Source organism: Notothenia coriiceps, unplaced genomic scaffold, assembly GCF_000735185.1.
Source record: "Notothenia coriiceps isolate Sejong01 unplaced genomic scaffold, NC01 NC01_scaffold00004436, whole genome shotgun sequence".
NCBI classification, from domain to species: domain Eukaryota; kingdom Metazoa; phylum Chordata; class Actinopteri; order Perciformes; family Nototheniidae; genus Notothenia; species Notothenia coriiceps.
The window spans coordinates 28,339-54,189 of record NW_011337137.1 but is presented as its reverse complement, the minus strand read 5'-3'; the positions used below and the strand labels follow the sequence as shown (position 1 = coordinate 54,189).

Sequence of the window (25,851 nt, the reverse complement as noted above, 5' to 3'; positions counted from 1 at the left end):
GGTTCCCTCTGGCTGGCCTTCCTCTGAGGTGATTGATTGGGCTTTAGTATCGACCTCCTCAGAGGAAGGCTGGGACATTGGGACCGGCTCCTTTTGAACTGATAGTAAAATAACTCTGAAGGACACTTAAGTCTCATCTGAGGCAACATAAAAACTCTGCTTTTATCCAAAAAAAACTAATTGAGGCTGCAACTATTTCTGCTAGTTGCAGTGTTTTAGCATAACTTCAATGACTTTTAGTGGTGTTGTATATCCTTTTGCCATTGGCATACTTTAATAATAGCATCCTGTGTATCACCTCTAGCATCGCTATGAGACTACTTTGTAAAGTCATTCTAAAGGCGTGTTTATATAACTGTGGTTCAGTATTACGTACTTTTCTGTCTTATGTGTAGGAGGATTGTTTAAGTTCTTCATTCCTATTTTTACCTTTTTTATTTTACAGATAACACCCTCACTTTTTCTGATCCTGCACCAAGCCTGTCATGAAGTCTGCTGCTGGTCTAACAACCAGCAATTCAAACTGAACACTTTTTGCTGCTGCCTCTTACTTAAAGCTTCCCACTGGTACTCATGTATCGGAGAGAAACTCACTCTGGAGGGAACTTTAGGATTTCAGCCTTTGCAGACCATATACATGCTCAAAAACCTACATAACACATTACAGTAAAGGGAAATCCCCCAAAAGTAAAATAGGGCCCCTTTCAACATTTGATGCGCAGTCATGCTCAACAAAAATGAATGAGACAACATTTCCTTAAAGGATTTTAGCTGGTGTCAAGCCCAAAGAGAGCATTCAGGTTTAAGGAGAACGCTCCTGCTGAGTCACTCACTGCCTGTATTGATTATAATTGTCGTCCATGAAGCATCTTTTATGCCTACAGTGTCAAATAGTGATCACATCTTTGCTTTGACTGCAAGCTGTTCACAACTTATTGATAGCGATGGAAATTTACAAAAACAGACTTAATTTTGGGAACTGGCAGTGGGCCTTTCCATGACCAGGTTTTTTTTTTTTTAGCTAATAATCTGTTAATTATGATATTGGATTTTCTATACCAGATCCAAATTCTCTGATTTTCCATGCCCACTAAGCAAATAATCAGTTTTACCATCACAATGATACTGGAGGATGAACAAGATGGAGCCTCAGGTGCTGGTTTAGTAAACAGCTGGTCATTAGCGTTTACTAAAGTAAAAGGTACAGTAGCGTAAACAACCCTCCAGAGAGCCACCAGACTGGCCATCATGTGCAGTTACCAAGACAACATAATCTCAAAAGATGACATCACATGATTATTTTTTTTCTCATGTTGTCTTTTTGTGTGATGTTAGAAGCGTGTCAAAGTGGCAGAGGGCTATTTCAGGTTAGTAATGAGGTCCCAGGAGTATTAACGGAGACAGGTTTACTGGTGTTTCACGTGTGGAGCCATCTGTTTGCTTTTGTGGTGTACCACAGAGGCACTTTGCTACATGTGCTTTGGACACTACAGTAACATGAGGATGTATAGGGTGGTGCAGTGACTATGTATTTTTAAAGGCCAAGTTAGCATTGCAAGCGCTCCCTTGACAAAAAACAAGTTTTCTTTTTCTTTTTCAATATTTCGGAAAATAAGATCCGTTGCCCGTTTATGGCTAATTTTTTAGCATGATGAGGTTGCATTCAGGGACTTCGTAGATTTTGCTCTTTTATGACACAGAAGCTTCAGACATTTACAAGCTGGGTATTTGGTGACGTATTTTGTAAGGTAAAATAATTCCTGAACACAAGTGCGTTGACCACAGGACTTATTTCAGGCATCTAACCAAAACATTTTCAAAAAAACTTTGGCTTCAAGGCAAGAGAACCCAAAGTGGTAAGATGCTTACTCATTTGCAGGTTTAAGATGTCAATCCTGCACCACTCTATTACCTTTTTGTGTCTCACTCTGAGGACAAACCCTCCCTTTACCTCCAGCTTATCTGTTCACCCTGTCTGCCCATCTGCTCTCTCTGCAGACATTACACTGATGTGTGCCAGGTCTCCTCTCTTCCCTCTGAGCCTCTGGGCACCCCTGTGTCAGAGGCAGGGTGCCATCCATTCCCCTCAAATGAAAGAGCAATCTGAGGGTTCCACCACTTCCAGGTTTCCTCCACATGGACGAAAAATGATGATACTCTTGATCACCACATTAACAATCTGCCACGTTGACAGTGTGCCACATCGACTGCTGCTTTGTAGAGCTATCTATTCACTAACAGCTCACAATATAACAAGCTCAGGGTTATGACACTATGTAAAACCACAAGAAAACTTTGTGTACTTTTCACAGATCTCCAGCGTCCAATTTTAAAAATTGATAGACTGAGTTTTTTTAAATTAATTTTGTCATTATATGTATATTTTTTTGTAATATTTGATGTCAAAGTGTTGGACGACTTTCTCATCCAATATTCAATCATTCTTTGTGAATGCCTTCATTAGGGAATTTCCTGAAATTTGGCATAAACATCCACTTGGACTGAACTGATTACATTTTATGGTTGTGACCTCACAAAACCCAGTTGTGCCCTGACTCGTTAATGTAACGCTAATAATGCTAATTTGACAAAACAATTCATACAAATGTTAATAAGGATAAAATGATACAGTTTAGAATTGTTCTCTCCAAATTGTCAATGGTCAACCTCCCTGTGACATCATAATGTTCTGCAAACCTTTTCTGGACATTATTTAATGCTAAAACTGTGGAACAAAGAAGGGGGCTTATGCCCGTATTTCACATTTGGGGACACTAATCTTGGATGCCCAACTTGAATATGTGCCGATTCTATATTTTGTCGGGTTGAAGATGTGTGCAAAGCATTTTAAAATGATGTAACTTATTTACAGCAACATCCATATTTGAAGTATTGTCTGTCATGGCTGCACATTTGTGTGTTATCCTATCTCTCTCTTAATCCAACATCCACCTCAAACTCATGTATTGCTGATGTTACACGTCAGATGATTGTCATTGCACCATGTAACAAAGCTCTCTATCGGTCCTTTGTGATATAGTCTCCTGGTGAAGACAGCATCTTTTTCATTCTATATTACAACTTTAATACATTCCATCTTAGCTGCATATATTTTCTGGTATAAGAGTTTGAATAGACATGGATGTAGACTGCTACCTGACATGTTGGTGTATTTGTAATTTTTCTTGCCCTCTCTTTGGCTCTTGATAGCTCAATATGCAACCACAGCTCTCTGTCCTCTCGTGCTGAGTTCATGTGGAGTAATAGGTATTCAGTGCCAGTGGTAGGCTGATTGAGTTGGACTAATGAAAAGCCTTCTCAGAGTGCTGTCATCTGTCAGCGACTATTAGATTATGCTGTGTAAACATTGGCTGAAAGCAGAGGGAGGCATACCAATTACCCAGAGATGGAACAAGATTTAAGCAATTCTATGAAATGAAACTCGATCCCCTTTCTCTCTAAAACTATTTTCATGGTGTATTATCAAAACAATAAAAAGGCTGTGTTTGCTAAACATCTGTCTGTGTTGTGCTTGTTTTCCAGAATGGTACTGACTATGGGTTCTTGGTGCGTCAGAACTCTGAACTCCTGCGAGCCCTCGATGAGCTGGAGAAGACTTGTACCACACTGAGGGAGGAGAATGGCCTGCTGGTAAGTCTAAAAATAATGGCAGAGTCTGCAGTCCTTACTGAAGGCTTCATAGAAAGTAGGCCAAGAGCAAAGACGGAGACAACTAAACTTTTTTAACGTGCATAGTTTCACCAAGGCGTCATTTATCCTGTTTATAAATAGATCATTATCTTGACAGAGTGTTTCCCCATTAATCTTTTTAATGTCTTCCGGGTAACACACACAAATGTTACACGAAGTAGGAAGTGTGCCATTTAATCTTAATTTTGTTTTTGGAAGTGTCAGAAACAACGAAATTATGTGATCAGATTACATTAAAAGGTAACTGTATTCCTTTACAGTTGCATAACAAAGAGGTAATCAGATTATGGAAACATGTTTTAAAACGGGGATAACTAGCAGGGTAACAATGTGAAAGGAGTCTCGAGTGAAATCATAAACTTCCGTCTTATGCTCGTAGCCTCTAGTTCAAAGAATGCTTTCAATTTCCTGGATGGGAACGCGATCAATAATCATGTTGTGTTCTAAGGAGAAAAATCAGTCAGTGAAAGCAGTGCTATCCCACTGTTAATGTTCTATGATAGTCAAAGTGTAAACATCCAATGTAGGCTCTGAAAGATTGTAGTCCTTTGATTACTTCCGTAACATCGCGTGTCTTTTGGCTAGCGCTCAGACACAGTAGTTGATTTGTAGGTTTTTCAAACGTAAATGAAATGTACCAGGTTCAATTATTTTTATATTGTGATACTTTCCGTGATTACGTTTGGTTAACGGGTAATTAGTACATTTATTTTAAACTACCATCCCAGCTCTGCATTCAATCCAAAACGATTGTTCAGGAATAAGCAAAAATGTAGAAATATTGACTTTCATGCTTGTTGTGCTACTGTAGTGTTAATTTTTGCTGCAAGCGTTGTCTGATGAGGCTGTTTGTTTCCCGTTTGTTTAGTGGAAGAGCAGTGCCCCAGAGACGGAGGAGAAGGTCAGGCGGCTGAGGAGGAAGAACACCGAGCTGTCTGTGCTCGCTAAGAGGCTGGAAGACAGAGCTCGCAAATTGCAGGAAGCCAACCTCAGAGTGGTATATACGGCACAAATTAAATACATCACATTTCAGCTTCCGTGTGAAATGCTTTTCCCCCCACTGTGACCCAAAGTGACTCATTATCACGCAGCACCATCCAAATAACCACATCACCATAATGTCCGGTAATGAGTTGAATGGAATAGTTCAGCATGTGATGAATGTGAGCCTTGTTGAAAAAATACCAGCTCCCTATTAAATATTTAATGCATCACTAGAATGGATGGAGGAACTAGGAGGTTTCCTGAGATAATATCCACCAGGGGCTGAAATTAGGGGGAAAGGAAGAAGGGGGAGATTTTTATTTTTGATAACGAGAATAACTTTGACTGAAAGATCATATTTATTTGCAAAAATTCAACCTTTTTCTAAAATTGTAATATAAAAAATACTATAATAACTATAATGTATCTTTCCACAGCTCACTCATTGTTGGTGAAATTGTAAATAATTAGGTTGATGATTTGTCATTTTAATTTAAGGATAAGCTGCATGCATGCAAGGTGTCACCCTTTGAAGTTGGATGTAGTATTTACTCTTGATGTGGAAGAGCCTCTATCTCTCCTGAAGAGCAGTAGGGGCTACCTCTCTGTCTGGGATGCTTCGGTCACTGGTTTGTTTTCACATTGCACCTGTTCACCAGACTGAGGGAGGGACCTCTCCCCTCCCCCGCTCACCTCCTGCTGCTCACTGAAGGGCACAGCAATGCAGCTCTGATAAATCTACACCAAAAAAAGAAAGACTTGTGAGGCTTGATTAACTTAAAAGTCGGCTTTTATTATGAGAGACTGACCCACAGATAGTAAAATACCTACAGTGGTGGACACGCCTCTGTTATTCAGAAGGAACATACAAGTACCTCTGCTCTACCTATACCAGATATCTACTGAGTAAAATGATACACTTTTTCTTTGAAAGAGGAAAAGTTTCTTCCTCTAGGAAATCCCGTCTGGTGATTCAAAGACGTATTTCCTTGTTGCTTTTGTTCAGGTGAACTCCCCGTCGCTTATGAGACCCGGGTCAGTGGAACAGTACAAGAGGGCGTTCGCCCGTCAGCGGGCCCGGGACCTGGCCCAGCACGCCGACGCTCTGCTGTCTAAAGACAAAGAAATCGCCTCTCTGCAGGAGGAGTGCAGAGAGCTGGAGTCACGGCTGGGCAGCACCAAGGTATTTATCACACAGCCTCTCTTTAACTGAGAGGGGCTCACTGATTTGGACTCATGGTAAAGACATATGCTCTCCTTTTCTATGTGAAGCACTTTGGGCCACAGAGGTGGAGTGTAACTAAGTACATTAACCTTACTAAAGTTACATTTTGAGGTACTTTTACTTCTACACCACTACATCTCCGAGGGGAATATTGTACTTTTTACTACACTACATTTATCTCGCAGTTTTAGTTACTAAACATAAAACATCCTTTTTCTAACAAAAACACATCATGTTCCAACATTTTAATAATTTAAACTTTAAACATTTGTTATGTTAAGGTTTGTACTGTAACAAAAAATGTTTGGGTGGCTGTGTCATTTGTGACAATATTTTTGACTTTTTTACATACCAAGCAATTAAATAAATCCAAAATGAAAATAATCATTAGGTAATCGTTATAGAAAAGTGAGTGAACTCGTGCCTTTACATAAATTCAAGAAATATTATATTTAATAGTTAGGCATTCACAGAGGACTTTTTTTTCCTCGTCTGATACTTTTGAAAAATGAAATACATGTTCCTGAATATACTTACAAACTTTTCCTTTAGTAATATTTCCCATGCAGGACTTGTACTTGCATTTGTACAGTGTGTTACTAAAAGTAACCAGATGTGTTACTAAAAGTAACACACTGTACAGTAGAGGTTCTGGATTTTTCCTCCACCACAGTAAACAAAAACAAAGCTGAGATAACTTTATGGTTCTTCCAAGTTTTTTGCCTTGTTTCATATACCCCACTCCTCATCCCTGCCACAAGCTCGCCCTCTGCTGGACACCACGGGTACTCCTTCTGCTCCTAACTCCCTCCTAAGCCCGTATTACTGGGGCTGCGTCACTGCGGATGACTCGATGACAGTGCAGGAATAGGCTGCCTTCGAAGTGCCTGTTTTTAATTACTGCTCCACTGACTTAAGAGCTCATTCTCCTGAATGTGAACATCTGCTGGGTTTCATAATGCAGGGTCTCCCAGGGTAAGCTAGCTATTGATCTAGTGAGAGTGTCTGTGTGGGACGTCCCAGATTCTCACCAAGTAATGAGGACAAGGTGGAGGGCAGATGAAGGAGTATTCTCAACTTGAGAGGGAACATTTAGATATAAAGTCTGCATGATGATGTCTAAGACCTAGAATCAGTTTTACTGCTGCTTTAAGCTATGTTATTGTTATATCCCTCTGACTGTTCTATCTACTACCGTTTTCATTTATTGCATTTGTTTTAAATCTATGTATCTATTAAACACAATCTTAGAGTGTTGTGAAATCAGTTCTAAATTGCAAGAGCAATAGTCTTAACTACTTAACAAAACAAATAAAACAGTGCAACAAACATAACAGTGCAAGCAAGTAGCATGAATAAGAAAATATTTACACAAGGTCGTTTACGATAGAACATACCTAACTTTCAAATTAAATACTGTAGAGTTGAATAAATACTGGTTACTTTTACAATATATAAATATGTACATATGTGGAATAAAAAGGATGTACAAATAAACAGTGTATTATAAACAAACAGCATGTGAGTGGTTCAAAGAGCTAAGGAGTTTAACAGTCTAATGGCCTCTGGGACAAATAGTGCCTGAATCTGGTGGCCTTTGCCGGATGCTACGGTACCAATATTGTGATGACTTGACAACGTTCCTGTCTATCTTTGATGCATACGTCTGTGTCTGTGCAGGGCTCCCCTCTTCCATCTGGCCGAGTGGAATTCGAGAGGCTTCTCAGGGAGTCTCAGAGGGAGGTACTGCGGCTCCAGAGGCAGCTGTCCGTCACATCATCTGGGCAGCAGCACGACCACAGTCCCGACCTTGGCGGCCCGGCGAAGTGTGGGAGGATCCAGGAAGAAGAGGAGGAGGAAGACAAGAAAGAAGATGAGGAAGATAAGGTAAAAGCACCCCCTCAGATCAAGGCTACCCTTACCCCTGTTGGTATAAGACCAACATAACAAGTAACATGTAATAAGGGATTTGAATTAGAGGGCCTTGTCTATGCAAACTAAGAAATGCTGAAATCAATAGAATTCCTTTAATGTCTTCCAACCAAATTAAGTATAAATACTGACGGTGTATTAACACATGTCCAACACTAATACAATATACAAAAAACTGTAGGATAACTTGCATATTGTGCTTCTGGATGTTGCACATTTTCTATTTATTTCTTGTATATAGAGCCACAAGCCCTTTTATAAGTAATAAACAAATATGGAAATAGATGCAAAAGAATATACTAAGCTGTAGTTTGGATATAGACATTTGTGCAGAGTTCTATATATTAATTTGGGATGTTACGTTTTTTTTTAAACGGCTACAATGATGCTGTTCGTTTTACTTGCAGTTAAGTGTGTGATGAAAAGCAGCACACACCAGATAATGTTTTACACCTAGGGTTGTAAACGGTATTTGCACTGCAGTATGGTTTGAATTATTTGCCCCTTGGTCATGCACACTGAGTTTTTCCCAAGTCCAGTATACATTTACGTTGGCATGCATGCTGGTTCGCAGTGTTACATAATGGCTTGTCGTTGGACTCGATACTAATCTGCCACGAGCCATAATGAGAGGATTCCCTGCCTTGAACTTGGGCCTGATCAAAGATACAGAAGTCACACACTCCCATCCCCTCTGCATTTAATACTCATCTCCTCGCTTCTCACTTCTTAGAAACATTAATTTACTTGGGAAGTGATGTGCTGATCAGTCTCAGGGCAAAAAAGCTAAAATGCACATACTTTACGCCTTAAATATTTAAATATGTAATGTATTGCAGGAATTACATTACAATAATTGAAACATTTAGTTTGTCACGCCACTGAACATATGACATCTAACAGTGACATATCATTCAAATAGTGACATTCTTAAAGGCATCATTTATGTGCGTTAGAACCAGTCTTGATCACCCTAAAGGCATACATCTCTTTTATGGAGATACAAAAATGTCCTCACTGTGGAGTAGAGTACATTTTCTGCCTGTGAAGCTCAAATGAGAATGCCGATTGTGGTAATCTCCCCCGTTTGTGGGACGCGCACACTCAGAAAGGGGCCATGTTGTGTGAACTCTAATCCCCTCTAACAACAGAATGGTACAGTCCAGTAATCCGCTCTCTGTTGCTGTGGCAGCGGTGAGAGGGTTTTGCATGGTAGGTAAGACTCCAGTCGCACTAAAGACTTTGCTATCTCGCCCTGCTCTGGATAACTAGCAGGCCAAGGGACGCCTTGACGTTGGCACAGATCACACCAAAGGGGTAGGTCATCTTCTGAGTTTTGTCATCTCCGTGTGTCGGTCTCCGTTCCCGCTGTACTTCTCGTTTACTAACCTCGTATGTGCCTGCTTGGACGTTAGCCTGCAGAACTCAAAGTTCAGACTTAACCCTGAAAACTAATCAGTCACATGACAAATCGGGAGCGATCATTTGTGTTAGATATTCAAAACAGCATCTTATTCTGCAAGATTATAACTGTTACATGTAAGTTTAAGAAAAACCACTTGCAGCTGTTTGCAGGATTTTTCTTCTAGGTCTCATAGTTGCTGTTTTTCTATGTTCATTTCAGTAAATCCTCTGCTAAATTGCAGCCATGCCTGTAATGGCATGCTACTTCCTTACAAATGAGAAAGAAGCGACATGCATTAGGCCTATTGAAGGGCAGCCAGTCAGAAACACGGTTTTATAACTGTCATATTTTGGAGCTTCCAGATGCAGAATTTAGATGGGGGGGACTTAGTGACAGGGTGGTAGAGCGTTTGATTGGTGGACATCGATATGCTACGTATTAAAAAGAAAATCAACGGCCAGGCCAATCCATTAAGGTGCTTTTAAAAGAAGTGATCCAGTTACCCGTTTCAGTAGTCTGCAGGGATTACACCAATGTGCTTATGGCATTCAGGGCCTGCCGAATGGGATCTGACCCTGCTTTAGTACGCATGGGCCCAAGGTGTACTTGATCCTCTAGTATACATGGACCACATCAGTGTGAGGTGTACACAATGGCACCTCGCTGTGTGACGCAAAGTGCACGTAGAGGCGAGCCTCAGTTACAGGAGGATTTGATCTAGGATCGAAGCTACCGTAACATTCAAATTGCCTGTGAGGATATATGTTAGACACGGCTGCATCCTTCATCTGGCCATTCATTGATAATGTTTCATATAACTTCACACATTCTTTAAAATGTCAGTATTGACTTCATGTATTTTATAATTTGAATGTTTTTCTGAATGCACAATCTTTAGACTAGTTTTGCCATACCCTCTACATCCAATTTACTTTTGGAGTGACATGTGAAGTTCTTGTTCTACTGTGACTGAAAAGCCAGCAGCAACGTTTCAAAACATTTCAATTTTAAAAGGAGTATAGTTCATCATGTCGTATTAAACATGTCCGTTTGCAAAGTGCATGGAAGTACGGAAACAGGAGAAGACGTTTCTGATTTCTATATTTTCGAAGTATATAGAAGTACTCGTGTTCTCCGTTGATATATTCTGATATATTTTCCTTTATGCCATGACCCAGTATATCCATAATACCAGCCATCAGGTGATGGGATGTGAGCAGAACATGACATCAAGCGAGAACTGTTCTTCAAGTTTCATTCATTCAAACGACCTCTTAATGAACTCAGAAGTATATTGAGGAAAATACCTTATTGTCAATATAGCATAGAATAGAAAAATAAATCAGGAAAATACATACTATAGTAAAAAGCTGAAAAATCAAACATTAAAAGAAACTGGAGGATTTTAAAATTCCCCAGAGTAAACAATCAATGACATAATAATATTGACATCCTTTCAAGAAGCCGTCAAAGCCATGACTTCAAACTGTTTCCTGTTGAACTCCCTCCCCCTGCATCATTACTCCGACGGTTCCTAATGCATTCTGTTCTATAGTTTATTTGTGTCTTATCTTATTTACTTCATGGCATATTTGTTTATTGTGTAGAATGTAGTAGAAGTATTTTTCAAGCTCAGGTGAAACAACTGCACCAGCAACAGAAACTAATAATTCAAGTTTTTTCAATAAGGAACCACATTGAAAGTTAGCAATGAATTTAAAGGGTAAAATAAACAACCATTAAGGGTCTATAAATAAATAGTATCATCAACAGTTAACTTAAGTGCAGTGTAAAGTCTGCAAATGTCTGCCATTCACATTTATTTTGTGTATAAGCCTGACTCACTCAATGCTTGAATGCATAGCAATCAGGTACAGGCTTGTTAGATTTTAAAGATCACATGCACTTCTTTTAATGTCATACATGTTATAAAAGAAAATGAAATGTATAAGTTATATTTACTGATAAATTGGAGCCAATTCAGGTTAAAAACAAATAATAATCACATCTGTATTTATGTGCAAGTTTGCCTGCCAGGAAACATAATATTGAAGTTAAGGATAGCTAACAATGTACTTAATTGCAGTGTCAAATACTATATGAACATTTTCACATGCAAGCAGGTTTTGTCCTACCAGATTATATTTAATTTGACTCCAGTGGCTTCAGCAACATTACGAAGCGTGTCTGCACAGCATGTTTAAATGCCCCATGCTGTAGAAATTGTCATTATTTATATTTGTGTGTAAAGCAAAGTAAAAACAATCTGGTCAGATATTGTCACAAATATCTCAGTATGTGGTAATCATCACATTTTAAAATTGGTGAAATGTCATAATTATCTTTTGAAAGCAGGAACTGATATTTAGATTGATATACTGTATGTATTTGAAGCTGATATTTTTGATTCGACCACACATGACATTGACTAGTTGATAATTCATACTTATTGTAAGACCAACATGGACACCATTAATACATTCACATAGTATATAACTATTTCATAATATGTTAGTATGGCTTGATGTGTTAGTTTGAGATGAGACCAGGAACCAGCTGTACACTTATTTTATTACTACTCTTCTAAATATATATACAAATATTAAAACATGTTCAATTAAACAATTGTATATTTTATTATAACTGTTTGGATATTGTGAATCTTTATATTAATGCTTCTAGTTTTTGTATGTATTATAGCTGGTTATATATGTAGTGTTTTGAACTGTTTAAGGGCAACGAAAGCACAAACTCTTCGCATATATACTGGTCAACGTCTATTACATATATTGTATAGTTGTCCTGTGGGTACTGATTCTAATCTGACAGGATTTACTCTTTCCCCCACATTTTAATATATATATATATAATATTCTTGAATTGATGAAAGTAGTGAAGCTACAGTAATAGGCTTTGTCCCTGTTTAGTGGTAGGATTGACTCAGCTATTGATTCCTTTCTTTGCTGTTTCTAGTGATTGAAAAAGATAATTTGGTATTTTTCTTGCTGAATATTTTTAAATATATTATCTTCTTGGACGCAAATTGTGAAAAGAAATGGAATGAATACTAATTGAGAACTCATTGTAAAAACCATAAGAATGCCTGAATATGTGATTCTCAGATCTAAATTTAAAAAAATTAAATTAATTAATTAAACAGAATTTAAATCAGATCTTCCCAGAAAAGGAACTATACAATTGCAAATTCACATGAATTTGGGCACTACTCCTTTAACACCTGGTCTGTTAGCTTTTGTATTTCAGATTATGCTCAATTTCACTCAATTGATCTTTTTATCATTAGTGTCCTAATGAAGAAAGAGAATTAAACACAGCACTAAGTCATTTTCTAAAACATGAAGTGCCTTTTGGCCACACTAACTTTTGTTTGGTCAAAGTGTTGCCACATAAACCTATTTTCATAAAAGCTCTGGCCTAAAGCTCTCTGACAGTTCCTTTTATTCCTCCTGATATTTTATAAATGAGGGATTATGTTATATTTGCCCTGTGTTCATCCGTCACAACCTTGATATCACCCGTCACCTAAATCCTGATTAGATTTGCTTTGTGAACCAACGTTTCTTTTTCAAAAAGGATTGCTCCTCTTTAAAGGTTTGTAAACCAATAGGAATACAAATCATACTTAATAATATGTTGTCACTGAAAGGTATGGAAAGGACACAAGTAACGACGTAAAGAAGAGCTGCAAAAAGTAGAACAATAATAATTCAAAAGGATGAGGTGTGTTCAAATTGACGTAGGGTTTCACCTTTGCCACCACTTTTGTGTCACTACATTGGCAAAAGCCTGCCAGATCACTGCAGTTTGCTCCACACACTTAAGCCAGCCCACTCAATAGGTGTGACATGCTACAAGCTAATTAAGAATCCCAAGAAGACAGGTTTAACCGCGGCTGCCGAAATACAAACGTGGGATTGCCGGGCACGTATGATTGATGTGACGGGATCTTAATGACCACCAAAAGAAATTAGCAACAGAAAAGTCAGCAGTGTTTTTTTTAAAGCCCTCATGGCTGTGCACTGTTTTTTGTACAGGGGCCAATGGTATTAGTGCCTCCTGCCGGCCTTTCGTCACCACTACTAACACCATCTGGTCACCTAGCCAAAAGATAAACTGGGGACAGACTCGCTTAACGCCACAGACACTCATTTGGGGCTCAACAGTCACTGTGGGTCATAAGGACCGCTTGTTGGGATCTTCTGTATCTGTAAACATATTTATCCTGTGGAGACAGGAAAACGTTCCCCTGATTCTCATGCTGCCAGAAGTAGAACTATTGTGATAATAAGGAAGAGTGATAGGGTGCTGGGAACTTTATCTTGGTATATATAGTATTATATCACACCAATCAGGCCTAAATACTAACTTTTAAAGTCATTGCCGTGTGGCAGAGAACTTCTAAATCAGTTATACATCATCTTAATAATTCAAATGTTATATAAAGTTCTTGGTAGTTTGAAAATTCAAGGGTCAACGTGTCCACACTGATTCTTGGTATAAAAAATAGCATTAGTGCAGCTGTTGTCATGCTCTTCACAGATCCCAAAAAATATATTTAGATTCAGAATACTTTATTGTTCAATACATGTACATAAAATGGAAATGTGTCTTTGGCACTGGAAAATACTCGCCATACACATTACAACATACAATTCACACAATACACATAAAAGGGAAACTGCATCTTGAAGTGACTAAGTGGCATTGCTAATAAAAGAGCTGAGTGGTTTGTTCTTCCACTGGCTTTCGTTCCATTCAAATGTTTGTTGTATTCAAAAGGAATCATTGAATATCCATTAAATAAGGTGATGGTGGCAGAATGTCCTTAAAAGGATCCTTGAGGCTTGGAAAGGGGACTTAAGGTTGAGTCAAGGTGTGTGTGTGTGTGTGTGTGTGTGTGTGTGTGTGTGTGTGTTTTTTCAGTGGTTGCTTCCGTTCTCTCCCTTTCAAATTGTGGTAGCGCAGTTCCAGTTTTGAATGTAAGAGGAATCTTTTCTCAAAATATCTAGTGCAACATATATTTAACATTTATAGATATGGGCTGCTATTTGCTGTCCCTATTTTAATTTGTTAGAAAGTTGATGGCAACCACAGGAACCACAATCCAATACTTGGTTTTCCCTTTGCTCAAATTTGTTTATATTCTTTCTCTCAATGGTATTATCATCATATGAAAGTTGGTAAATGGAATTACTTTCAAAATAAGTCTTTTTTTCAAAAAAATTAAAAATACATTGCAGCTAATTGCTACCATATCAAAGAAATACAATACTTTTGTTACATTTGCTAAATGTTTTGCTTTTTTTTATTGTGTATTATATTTTTAAAACAGTAGGATTCACCATCCACTGGAAACATCGATAAGCTCCTGTAGCACTTAACCTCACTCATTTATTTCGTTAATATTTGCCTTCTTTACTCTCCGTAGTATTGTATTCCATGTTATTTAGCTTGTGCTTTCATCCAATGTGACTTACCTACACTTCAAAAGCTTAGACATGCCTCCGGGAGGAATTTGGGGTTAAATATCTTGGACATGTTGAATGCAGTGGGGGATGGCGAACGAACTTCTGACCCTCATTGACATAATGGATTAGAAAAAACTAATGACATATAAGTGATACACATACAATAAAATGATCCGTACATATGAGTATCTCCATGGAAATGCTGTAGTCTGGACTGAGAGGTCTTTGAGTGACTAACAATTTGAGAGTAAGCAGGTTGTAAAGGAGATATCCCCTCCCCAGCTCGTGACACCGCGCCTTTGATCCTGTTATTGGGTCATGGCTTTGGCTGCACTAGCACAGTTCTACTTTGAGCATAAGTAGGTTTGCTCTAAATTTAGATACTGATTCCCCACTCTTAACCCTTAACCAATGTCAGCCAATGTCCACCACCTGGATCCAAGTAAGACAAATCATACAACTTTTTAAAATGAACAGCAAAGAAAACAGCCACTGTGAAACATTCAGGTCACTGCACTGCTGCCTAATTAGAAAGAACAGGCTTCCCTGCTAATGTGTGTGAGTCCTGTCGCAGGCTGCAGGGATTCCCCCCGGATTATTCTTTGATTTTAGTTGGACAACTGGGAAGGAGGCTTGCTGCTAATCCCTCACTGTGTGGGGCGTTTAATGTTGATTGTTACTGTACAATATAACAACCCAGGTTGCTCTTGTACAGTGTTCGTAGTTATACCTACTATACCTAGTCATACTATATTATTTGAAAGTAACCCACATCATTTATTTGTATTTAAATAACCCACATAATTAATCTGTTCGTAAATAACCCACATAATTAATCTGTTCGTAAATAATCCACGTAATTCATTTGTATGTAAGTAACCCATGAAATGTATTCATACTGAATATTACCTACATAATGAATGCGTATATAACTTAGCCGCGCAATGAACTCGAATGAAAGTTACCCACATTTTTTTCGGACTGTATGTAACAATGGAATTATTATGAACTGTATATAATCCACGTAATACATTTATGTCTAACCCACGTTTTCATAAAAACCAAAACAGGCAACATACTGTAGTATATATAACAGTAAAGCCCATGTAGTAAGACCAGGAGACCACTGTTCGTGTCCCAAAAGAAAGCAGAAGTTAACGTTTACATTGTGATGTGACTTACGTTACGCCATTTCCGCAGTTATTTTAACTCAATCTACAATATTTTTGTGAACTTTGTGGTTTTCTTGCCTAAACTTAAGCAAGTAGTTCAAACATACTTATTTTAATCCAAAACACAATCTTTGAGTAAACAAATCCAAGTAGTTGTATTTCCTTTACAAGCAAGTAGTTTAAACATTGTCATTTTTAATCCAAACCAGAAGTTCATGTTTAATTTGTCACATAATTTCCCAGAACATCTGAGAATGGCTAGCACTTTAGAATCATTTAAATCAAGTCTAAAAACATTTATTTTTAACATGGCTTTTAAAATGTAAATGTTCAATTTTTCGAACTGTTAAACATGGTTTTCTTTCTTTTAATTATTTTGTGTGTTTTTGTATTTCTTCTCAATGTATTGTGTTTTCTCTGTTTGATCCTGTAAAGCACTTTGAATTGCATCACTGTATGAATTGTGCTATACAAATACATTGCCTTGCCTTGCCTTGCCTAATGCCATTTTCGTAGCTATATTAACCCAAAGTAGTTTGAGGTTAAAATAAAGTAGTTTTATTGCTTAAACTTCAGCAATTACAAAGATATACCTATTTATTTATTTTTAAGGATTTTTTGGGCCAGATTAGCCTTTATTGGAGATGACATGGTTCCTGGCTTGACCTGGGTCCTCCGCATGGGCCGCCAGCTCTAACAGGTGAACTATATGGCGGCCCATATATGCCTATTTTAATCAAAAACTTATTTTCGTAAACCTAGCCAAGTAATTGGGTTATCTGAACAGGTTCAGGTTCAGCACTGCAGGGGGTTGTGCAGGCATACTAATTGCTCAAGTTGCTGGACAATCGTAGAAACACGCACAAGAATTACATTCATATGAGCCCTTGAATGATAATGCGTTAAACATCATTACGATTACAATTTTTCCTTTTTTTAATATCTTGGTTCTCGCCTTTACAGATGATGGCGGTACATTTGACTTACTGGATGTTGTTTGTGTCCCCTCCAGGTTGTAGGAGAGACCCCATGTGTGGTGTTAGATGAAGCTCCATCCAGGTGTGAGAAGACTCCCGGAGAGGAGGAGGAGTCGGGGCTGCGAGTAACGCCCCAAACGGGCCTTAGCCCGACCCCCTCCCATCAGGAGGAGCACACAGAGGAGCAGCACCTACAGTTTCTGGTGAGAGCATTTAGCACCAAACTCGGATGATATTGTAACAGAATGCATCAATTCTGGTTATTGCTTGTTGGCTTTTAAAATGTACACTTTTTCTTACAAGTCATTTCTAAGTCCTACACTCCTCTGAGCAGAAATAACTGCACATTGTGCCTTAATGCATGTTTCTAGCTATTAACTTTGCATGTGAAACTAAGGCTTGAATTCAGTGCTGCGGCTGAGCTGACTGCCACTGAAGGAAACTACAGTCCGATCTGTTATGCAACGCTGGGATTATTTTGATCTTGTCCCCTGGAAACAGAAGAGTAGCACATTGCCCTTGCTGATTCCAAGTGGGCCTCGTGGCTTAAATGGAACATATTCCCTCTCAGCTTTGTGTTGACAGTCTTTGTCAGGATGAGTACTGAGTAGAGCACATGCAATTTGTATCGGCACTACCCTCAGCGCTTATACTGATGTGTCAGTAGCCTTTTAAAAAGCTGTAAGCGAAGTGTTCTGATTGTAAGATGTCCTAAATATTCTGCAGATGCACTCCTGTCAACCGAATTATTTCTGCACACACAGCTGTCTCATTTTAATGAACTCGTAATTAAAATGTGCATAATTATGAAGGGAGTGAGCATGTACATAATATAAGTTAGTTTAATACTGTGCATCAATACATTTGAAACTAAAGGGCACAGATTATAGCTGAACAAGGAGTAATGTGAATTATTTTAACTTGGAACATATTTTTATCTTTGCGGTTTTTTTTTACATTTTGGATTATTATTTAAATAAGAAAATGTATAAAGAAAAATTTGAAAAAGAGTTATATCCACATTCGTTCTGCATTATTCGTTCTAGCCTATTAGGTTTGTTTGATTGAACATTTGAAAGAACAATATATAATGCAGACCGATCATTGTATTTAGCCTTCAGAAACTGTAAAAGTTATATCAAATGCAAAGTTCTATCTACTCAAAAACGATTGAAATTGTTTGTTTTACACACGCTTCCTGCAGTCCTTGTTGCGTTTACAGAATGTAGTTATGAGCAGCCGAAGAACCTGAAAACCAAAAGTTGAGTTAAACAGTTGTAATTGTGAAACAGCTGGCAGAACATTAAAGTTCCAATCAGTGGTCCATTTACTTCACAGCACTGATTTGACTGAACAACACTATGATATACGTTATTCAGGCTTTTTTATTGCACAATCAAGCAAATCAGATCACAGATTCCAGTGTAATTATCATTACAGTCCTCCTGTGCCATCACTGGGACATTATCTCTGCTAGTAGCCTACAATTAGCCGGTAGTCTCCTCTATAGCCCCCCCCCCCCCCCTCCCCCCCACACACAGTCACAGCTGTAATAATGGTTGGAGGTCCGGTTGCTGTCTGAAATAAGCTGATTTCTTCTATGCTGGTCCTGGCATGTAAGCTGCATTTAGAATAATTAAAGCATGCTAAGCTTTGTATTGCCTAATTGCCATCAAGCCTGAGGTCAATATGGAAGCTAAAGCCAATGTAAACAGCATTGCAAAACGTAAAAAGAAATCATTTAATATTCTACATGTTGTTGTTCATGGTTTGACTCTACTCTTCTGCCCTTTGTTCCGCAGTCTGTGCAGTTTAAAACCTTGTAGAGATTAGGATTCAGAGTAACTCTCCTTGCTTTGTTGTTATTGTCGATGCAGGAAAGTGAGCTGAGCAAGAAGAGAAAAGAATGTGAAAACCTTGAGCATGAAGTAAAGAAGCGACAGAAGAGATGTCTGGATTTGGTAAGAGAACTTTTTGCTCCAATAATTGCTTTTCCTTTGCCACTGAACATCACCTAGGTGGAGCGCTGCAATTATTTTTCAATTAAAAGCTTTTATTTAGAAGATTGCAATGTCTTTCGTCATATTTTAAGATGTTATCACCTTAAAAGAAAGTTTTTTTTAAAATGATTCACCGCCAACAAATATAGATTGAAGCAGGTTGTTTAGTTATGTTAAAATATGTTATTTTCGGAAATTATTATATCTATCCTTTTTTAATACATTTTGACTTTTGGAGAACACTCTAGAGTTAGTATTTTAAATGTTTCGGAAGTCGCAAACAATCCTTCGCCACCACCACTGAAATCATTTTGTAGAGAGTATAATTCTGAAAATATAAGTGTGGTCTGATCTTTATGTGTAAATGTGCAGCAATAATAGGCTTACACAGAATGAAAAAAAATGCTTTAACAGGTCAATTTACAATTTGATGTTATAAATGAGGTTTGGAACTGTTCGCCACAGTCCTATCATAGTGGACATAAGGATGGGTTTAAAGACATGGCTTGTCTTAGTTTTATCTGAACCTTTTTGTTTTGTTTTGGTAACAGGAGAGCCAGCTTGAGGATGAGCGAGGCAAAAATGAGCGACTAAAGGAGGAGGCAGATCTCCTCAGGAGGAAGGCACTGCTGCTCGACCAGGTAAGGGTCTACCTGCTCAGACAAGCTCTTAAAAGGAAATGAGAAGATCTGCACGTGCATTGACATTATGAGAAAGCACCCACCTAGGACAAGTGTTCTGACTTTTCAGTCCATACTAGTGTGGCAGTCAAATGTAAAATAATATTGTCAATAATATCATTCTGACATAATTCTCCTTTCTCCTGTTTGCCAGACTCGGGCTGAGAATGAGGAGCTGAGGGAAGATCTCTCTGAAGTGACCGCTCAACACAATTCAGTTCTCGAGGAGAACCAGAGACTCCGTGCCAAACTGGAGAACCTAGAGCAGGTCCTAAAGGTACTGCTGGGCTCAGATACAGCTTTATCCCCCGCTGAAAACAATGGCCTTCTGATATTTGTTCTCTTTCTGAACAGCATATGCGTGAGGTCGCCGAGCGAAGGCAGCAGCTGGAATTGGAACATGATCAGGCACTGGCTATCCTTAAGTTCAAACAGGATGAAATCAAACGGTTACAGCGGGTAAGAACCACAGCCTTGTGTACAATTTATGCATTTTATTAATTTTCTAGCTAGAATCGAACCCTTAGGAAGCTCATTTTTTGGGGAATGATTGGCTTCAGCCAGCAGGAGGCAACCTTTGGGCACCAATAAAACCTGAGGTGTCAACCGAGCTTGAGAATTTTATGAGCAAACAACAATAAAGGGACTACAATGCCTTTTATTTATCCTCAGGCTCAGTTATACGCCAAGAGGGAGCATGAAGGAGTTGTTCAGATGCTGGAGGTAAGTCTGTGTAACACCAAACACATTATATCTTCACAGTGTAGTATTTTTATAAGCTCAGAGTTGCTTTCGAGAACGTAAAATGACTTGCTAAAACAAAAATCAATGGTGTCAGACACAAAAGACTTTGAGAAGATATTTGAGACTTCCTCAGTAGTTGTCTCATACACTAGCGAATTTCTGTCTCAATTAATTATTGAAGGAGGTGTTTCTTATCTCCCTTACGCCAAGTAAAACAAGTATACATATTTAATTATCTCCCAGGGTTTAATAGACAAAATACATCTCATTTCCACTGAATCAGCATGAACCTGCAGCACCATGTTTCCTTATTTGAACACCTGGCAGAGAAGCTGTTGCAGAAAATACTCATACTTGTATTTTTGTTCCACTCATGGCCCTGAAAAACCGTTTGAACAGATGGCTGCTCCACCACTGTGTGACGTTTATACTCGCTCTCAGTGTGTGTAAATTCAAAATGAAAGCAGACATTTGATGACAGTGGAAGTCCCCGTCTGTATGATTGGCTGCTGATTTCAAATAATGAAAAAAGCACCAAAAAGTCCTCCCCCAGTTAACTACTATACATTGTGCTCTGTTCTCCACACATTTTGCTAAAATAAGTGTATTTTATTTTAGGAATTGACGCAGCTTGTGTTGCAGAGGGAGCTGGTAGAGTATAGTTGCTCCAGTTTTTTTAAACGCTTATTTCCTTCCTCTTGCTTTTTTTCTCTCACTTGCTGTCGCTATTTAAACCCCAAAGCAGCACAGGAGAAAGTCTCATTTGCTCTCAAGAGCTATGTACATGCTGCCTTTTTACATTTAACAGAATATCCTAATTAATTCCAAAGGCAGGCGTTGGCTGCTGAGGGCCGAGACGCACTCTAGTGATACAGGATTTTCTTGCCTACCTGGATTCAGACTGCTGTGTATTCACTTTTCTTATATATATTTTGTACAAGCATGTTTACTTTTGTTTTCCTTTTTTGTGTGACCTTTTTGCTAACCAGAGTACACTGGACTGCATGCAGGTACTGTTGCTTGGCCAAATGATTAACTTCCTGCCATAAAAACCTCCCTTAGCCCCTGTAGATAGAACCACCAAACCCCTATATGTGTATTTAACTCTGTACATTAGTAAATTCGTTTTTTATTTATGCTCCTTGTGGCCACATGTAATGCTAGTATGTGTTAATAAGGTAATTCACAGATGACGGTGTATCAACACTTATTCTTAGGTTAAAATTGTTATTTGATCTTCTTAGTGGACTTCCTGTGTTAGTTGAGGATTTATTTGAGGATTTGATTTCCCTCTGTGTTGCAGTTCCACTTCAGTTCAGTGTAGCTACATAACAACTGACTGTCACACTAGGTTTTTCTGCGTAGGTGACAGCTAACAGGAAATGTTGTTCACTCAGTTTCGTGCAGAGGCTTCTGTCTGATGAGCCTGCCAGGAAACTGCCACCGCAACCTGAAGTGAAATCGGACTCATATAGAAACTCAGTAGAGCTGAGACAAACTCCTGATAAATAACCCTGCTGTAAACTGGCTTTGTTAAAGTGAATGAAAACAGAAGCGGCAACTTTAACTTCTCATAACCTATATATGCACCTCCCTCCAAATGACTTTTACTCTTGTTTCCCCATCTTAGCTAAAGACATCGCGCCTTTTTCCCCTTTCATCTAAACCTGTATTCCTCTGCTGTTTGTGTTTGAAGCTTCTAGCAAATGCAACACTGACAAAAATCTAACAATATATTGCAGTGCTTGTTTTTCAAATGTATTATTGATATCTTACATTAGCAGCACGTAAAAGTAAATGTTAAGCTGCCAATGTGATCCATCTACCAAAATAATCATAAATGTGCACAAAAGCAAATCATGTTCCATGTTTATAAAAAGGCGCAGTAAATGCTAACAATTCTTCACACCGTTGCCCTTAAATGTATTGATTTTCCCATTTGAAGTACATTGTTTGTAAACTGTTTTCACGCTGTATGTGCAGTCCAAGGTACGAGACCTGGAGGATAAATGTCGCAGCCAGAGCGAACAGTTCGGCCTGCTGTCCCATGAGTTGGAGAAGTTTCGACTCCAGGCTTCGAAGGCGGACCTGGCCAGCGCTAGCCTCTTCAACAACGCCAGCCTCTCGGTTCTGACCAACGGGGTGGGCCTGACCTCGGAGCGAGGTGAGCCACACCACCGTGATATGTACTCACACATGATACAGTAGTACAGTAGTGTTTAGAGAGACTGTTAGTTATTCCTTCCTGTTATCGGCTGTACATTAGAGTTTATATTTAAACAATACAGATTGTTTCTCTTACTGAACTGGTGAGACAAATGCATTGCTTTGGATTATTTAATTAAAAAACGAAATGTGCACCTGCTATAACATAATAGCAAAATGTTTGTGGTAAATTAATGAGTTTTGGTGAATTTGCAAATACACAGTGGTGCTTTTAATGTTACACTGTCACCTGATCTTCAGGACAACAAATAAAGTATTCTCATGTTTTCAGTCTTGTATCAAGATAATGATACAGTTCAAGACATTGTCTAACCATAATTGTAATGTCATCGTGGATACACTTTGTTGGTGTTACTTGATTCATTCAATTCCAAAGGAAATCTACATTTAAAGGATAATTGTCCCCTGGAACAAAGCATACAGTACCTTAGGAATCTCGATAGACCGTCAGTCCACTTAAAGACAGAATGTATTCAAATCATCCAAATCACTTTTTTAACTTTCATTAGAGGTAGAGTTTTGGTAAATGTGTAGTTTCCCCTTAAACAGTAACGTCACATGGGATGTTTTTTAACCCGTGTTTCTCTTTTAAGCATCACAAATACAAACTGAGCTTAATCTCAGCTGTGAAATAAAGGCCTAGGCATTTCAAATGTCCCTTCCCTCTTAGAAATCTATAATATTGTAATACCAGCCACACTTCCCCAAAAAATAAAAGCACTAGTGCAAAAATCATCTATATCTTTCTTAGTGTATCCATCCCACAAATGTCTTCAACCTCTCTTTCCTTACACTCTTCATATGTGTTTAGACTGCACTGATGGCTCATGGGATATGGTGTCTCTGGGCGAGATAGCCTTCTGGAGTCTCGAGGGAGGTGACACTCTCTCCTGCCCTGAGGGTAAATGCTCCGCTCGGTACTCTCTCCGCCCCATTATAAATGTGTCACAAAAGCACGGCATGTTCTCCCCCATTATCTCACCCACACCGTCACAGTCCAGCACTGCCTGTAACACTCACCAGCGCATGAGGGTCACGCTCTTGTGCTGAGGTGAGAAGTGAATTGGTTAAGCCCCTTAACAGTTCTGGTGTGACACAAGGTAGTGAGACCTCTGACCTCAGACAGATGGAGATGGAGACGGGATTTCTCCTTCTCTGTTTAATCAGCCAGGTTCAACCTTAAGCCTTCCTGCATGTCAACCAGCGACCTGACCCACCTTGCCGCTCGTGGACCAGTTTAACTAGTGAGGGTCGGCGCTGTCTATTCAAGTCGTGGATTATGTATATCCTCTTTCCCTTTTTAACTAGATGTGGCCGCTGCGCTGCGTCTCGGGTCCACCCCCCACGCTGCAGGGCTGTCCAGGGTGGAGCGCTCGCCCGTCACCAAGCATCGAGAGCTGCCCACCATCAGCGTCAGCAAGTCTTCCTCCAGCAAGTCAGAGCCCACGCACCTCACCCCCAAGTCTGACACGCACCTCAGCCCTCACAAATCAAGCCCAACTCACGAGGTACAGTGCATCACTTGTAACGTGTCACAGAATCAGGAGTAAAGGTCAGAAAATAGTGAAAAATGTCCATTCCTGTTTCTCAAAGTCCAAGGTGATGTGTTGTACTGTCTAGTTTTGTCAGATCCCAACGATGTTCACTTTAATAGGATATAAATAGGAGAAAGCAGGAAATCCACATATTTAGAAGCTGACATTTTTGCAATAGATTTCATGATTAACCTATTGTAAAAATAGTTGCTGCTTTCAAGGTAAAGCGATATTGGCCGAAACCTACAGTAAGAATATATTTCACCTCTCATATTATAAAACAGTGTATAGGAATGAATTAACACTTAAAAAAACGTTGTGAAACCCCAGTAAGATGGCTACTACATTTGAAAGCTGCCTTAACACCTGCATGTGCTGGGTAAGGTGTTGGTCGTAGGTTATGTCATGACGCAGGACTCCCGCTGCATGCATCTCTCCTGCTTTCTTTGTTTCCACACAGACATGCAGAATGCTCATCAAGATTACCAAAACGAAAAGCTATGCACGATCAGATTGATTGCGTGGATTTAATGGATTGAAATCCCTCCTTAGCCTCCATGTCATCTCACGCGAGCATACACTGTAGCTGAATATGCTCAAGCTCCCTCTGCTCATTCATAGGGTTATGAGGATTCCCCATGATTAATTATTTTTGGTCTGGTTCTGCAGGACAGACAGGTCGGTGGTCTTTTCAACTAGACTATCCTTGTCTGACCACATTTCAATAAAGCTCAAATGTAGTGAGATAATTAATTTGGCGCTATGGATTGTGAAGGTTATACAGTAGTAGTTGTAAGTGATTATCCTTGAAAAGGTTTTCCCAGGGAGCTATAAATATACAAGCCCTCTGTTGTGATGCGTGTAACTACTGTTTATGGAAACTATTCTCAGGTACAACTGTGTTTCTCCACAAACTTGTTGATATTAGATCACCATATAACAAATATATTTTACACAGTATATTCCCATTTTCTTTTATGGATTTACGTTCTGTGCCCATAGTGTATGCTAGAGAAGAATGACACATTTGTTCTGTCTTTTTTAGTCCTAATATCTGGATTGGATGCTTTAATCATTAGTCAAAGTCTATGTTAGAATTATGTTTATTAAATGTTTTCGATACGATTGTTTTTTTTTGCACATGTGTGCATGCACGTTATAACTTGTTATGAGTTCATAAATTCCACAGTTGAATGTCAGACCTGTACTTTCTGACAAACAGCTATTTTATTTTTTCATTTATTGACGTTGAACACATGGGACTACTGTTTTTGTTCTCAAATATAATTAGTATAATAAAAATAGAAAAACTCACTTTTCAACTCCAGATTTGTACTTAGCAAGCCCAGCGAACAGTTTCATCAAAACTAAATGAAACATATAAGTTGCTTGCACAAACGTCATCTTCTGTCCATGGTGTTCTCAGGTGGACACCGCCAGTGAAGTGGAGGAGCTGGATATTGACGTCGCCCCGGTTCCTTTCACAACCAGCAGAGCAGCGGCAAAACTTCAGGTCTTCATTGCAAGATACAGGTAAACTAAATCATGAGCTGACTCACTGTTTCAACAGTTTGCTAATGTGTGATTAAAAAAAAAAGTAACTTCCTTGCTAATCATTCATTTCTACAGCTATAATCCATATGACGGCCCCAATGACAACCCTGAGGTGGAGCTTCCACTCACTGCCGGAGAATACATCTACATGTATGGAGACATGGATGACGATGGCTTCTATGAAGGTAAATATAATGTAACATTTGTTGCATCTACA

General features: G+C 38.9%; 1 protein-coding gene across 1 annotated transcript in view; it reads left to right on the top strand.

Moving 5' to 3' along the window:
• Positions 1-3,543: 3,543 nt before the first annotated feature.
• The window catches only part of tspoap1 (TSPO associated protein 1), a gene marked incomplete at its 5' end in the record, with an annotated part of 39,633 nt that continues 17,325 nt past the window's right edge, over positions 3,544-25,851 (top strand). The window contains 16 exons of the mRNA XM_010767484.1: positions 3,544-3,651; positions 4,580-4,708; positions 5,702-5,878; positions 7,601-7,807; positions 16,931-17,098; positions 18,773-18,856; positions 19,447-19,536; positions 19,730-19,852; positions 19,930-20,034; positions 20,248-20,298; positions 20,938-20,970; positions 22,303-22,483; positions 23,357-23,446; positions 23,854-24,053; positions 25,507-25,613; positions 25,710-25,819. Of these exons, the coding sequence (XP_010765786.1) occupies positions 3,544-3,651; positions 4,580-4,708; positions 5,702-5,878; positions 7,601-7,807; positions 16,931-17,098; positions 18,773-18,856; positions 19,447-19,536; positions 19,730-19,852; positions 19,930-20,034; positions 20,248-20,298; positions 20,938-20,970; positions 22,303-22,483; positions 23,357-23,446; positions 23,854-24,053; positions 25,507-25,613; positions 25,710-25,819 (1,963 nt within the window). The remainder of the gene's footprint in view (positions 3,652-4,579; positions 4,709-5,701; positions 5,879-7,600; positions 7,808-16,930; positions 17,099-18,772; positions 18,857-19,446; positions 19,537-19,729; positions 19,853-19,929; positions 20,035-20,247; positions 20,299-20,937; positions 20,971-22,302; positions 22,484-23,356; positions 23,447-23,853; positions 24,054-25,506; positions 25,614-25,709; positions 25,820-25,851) is intronic.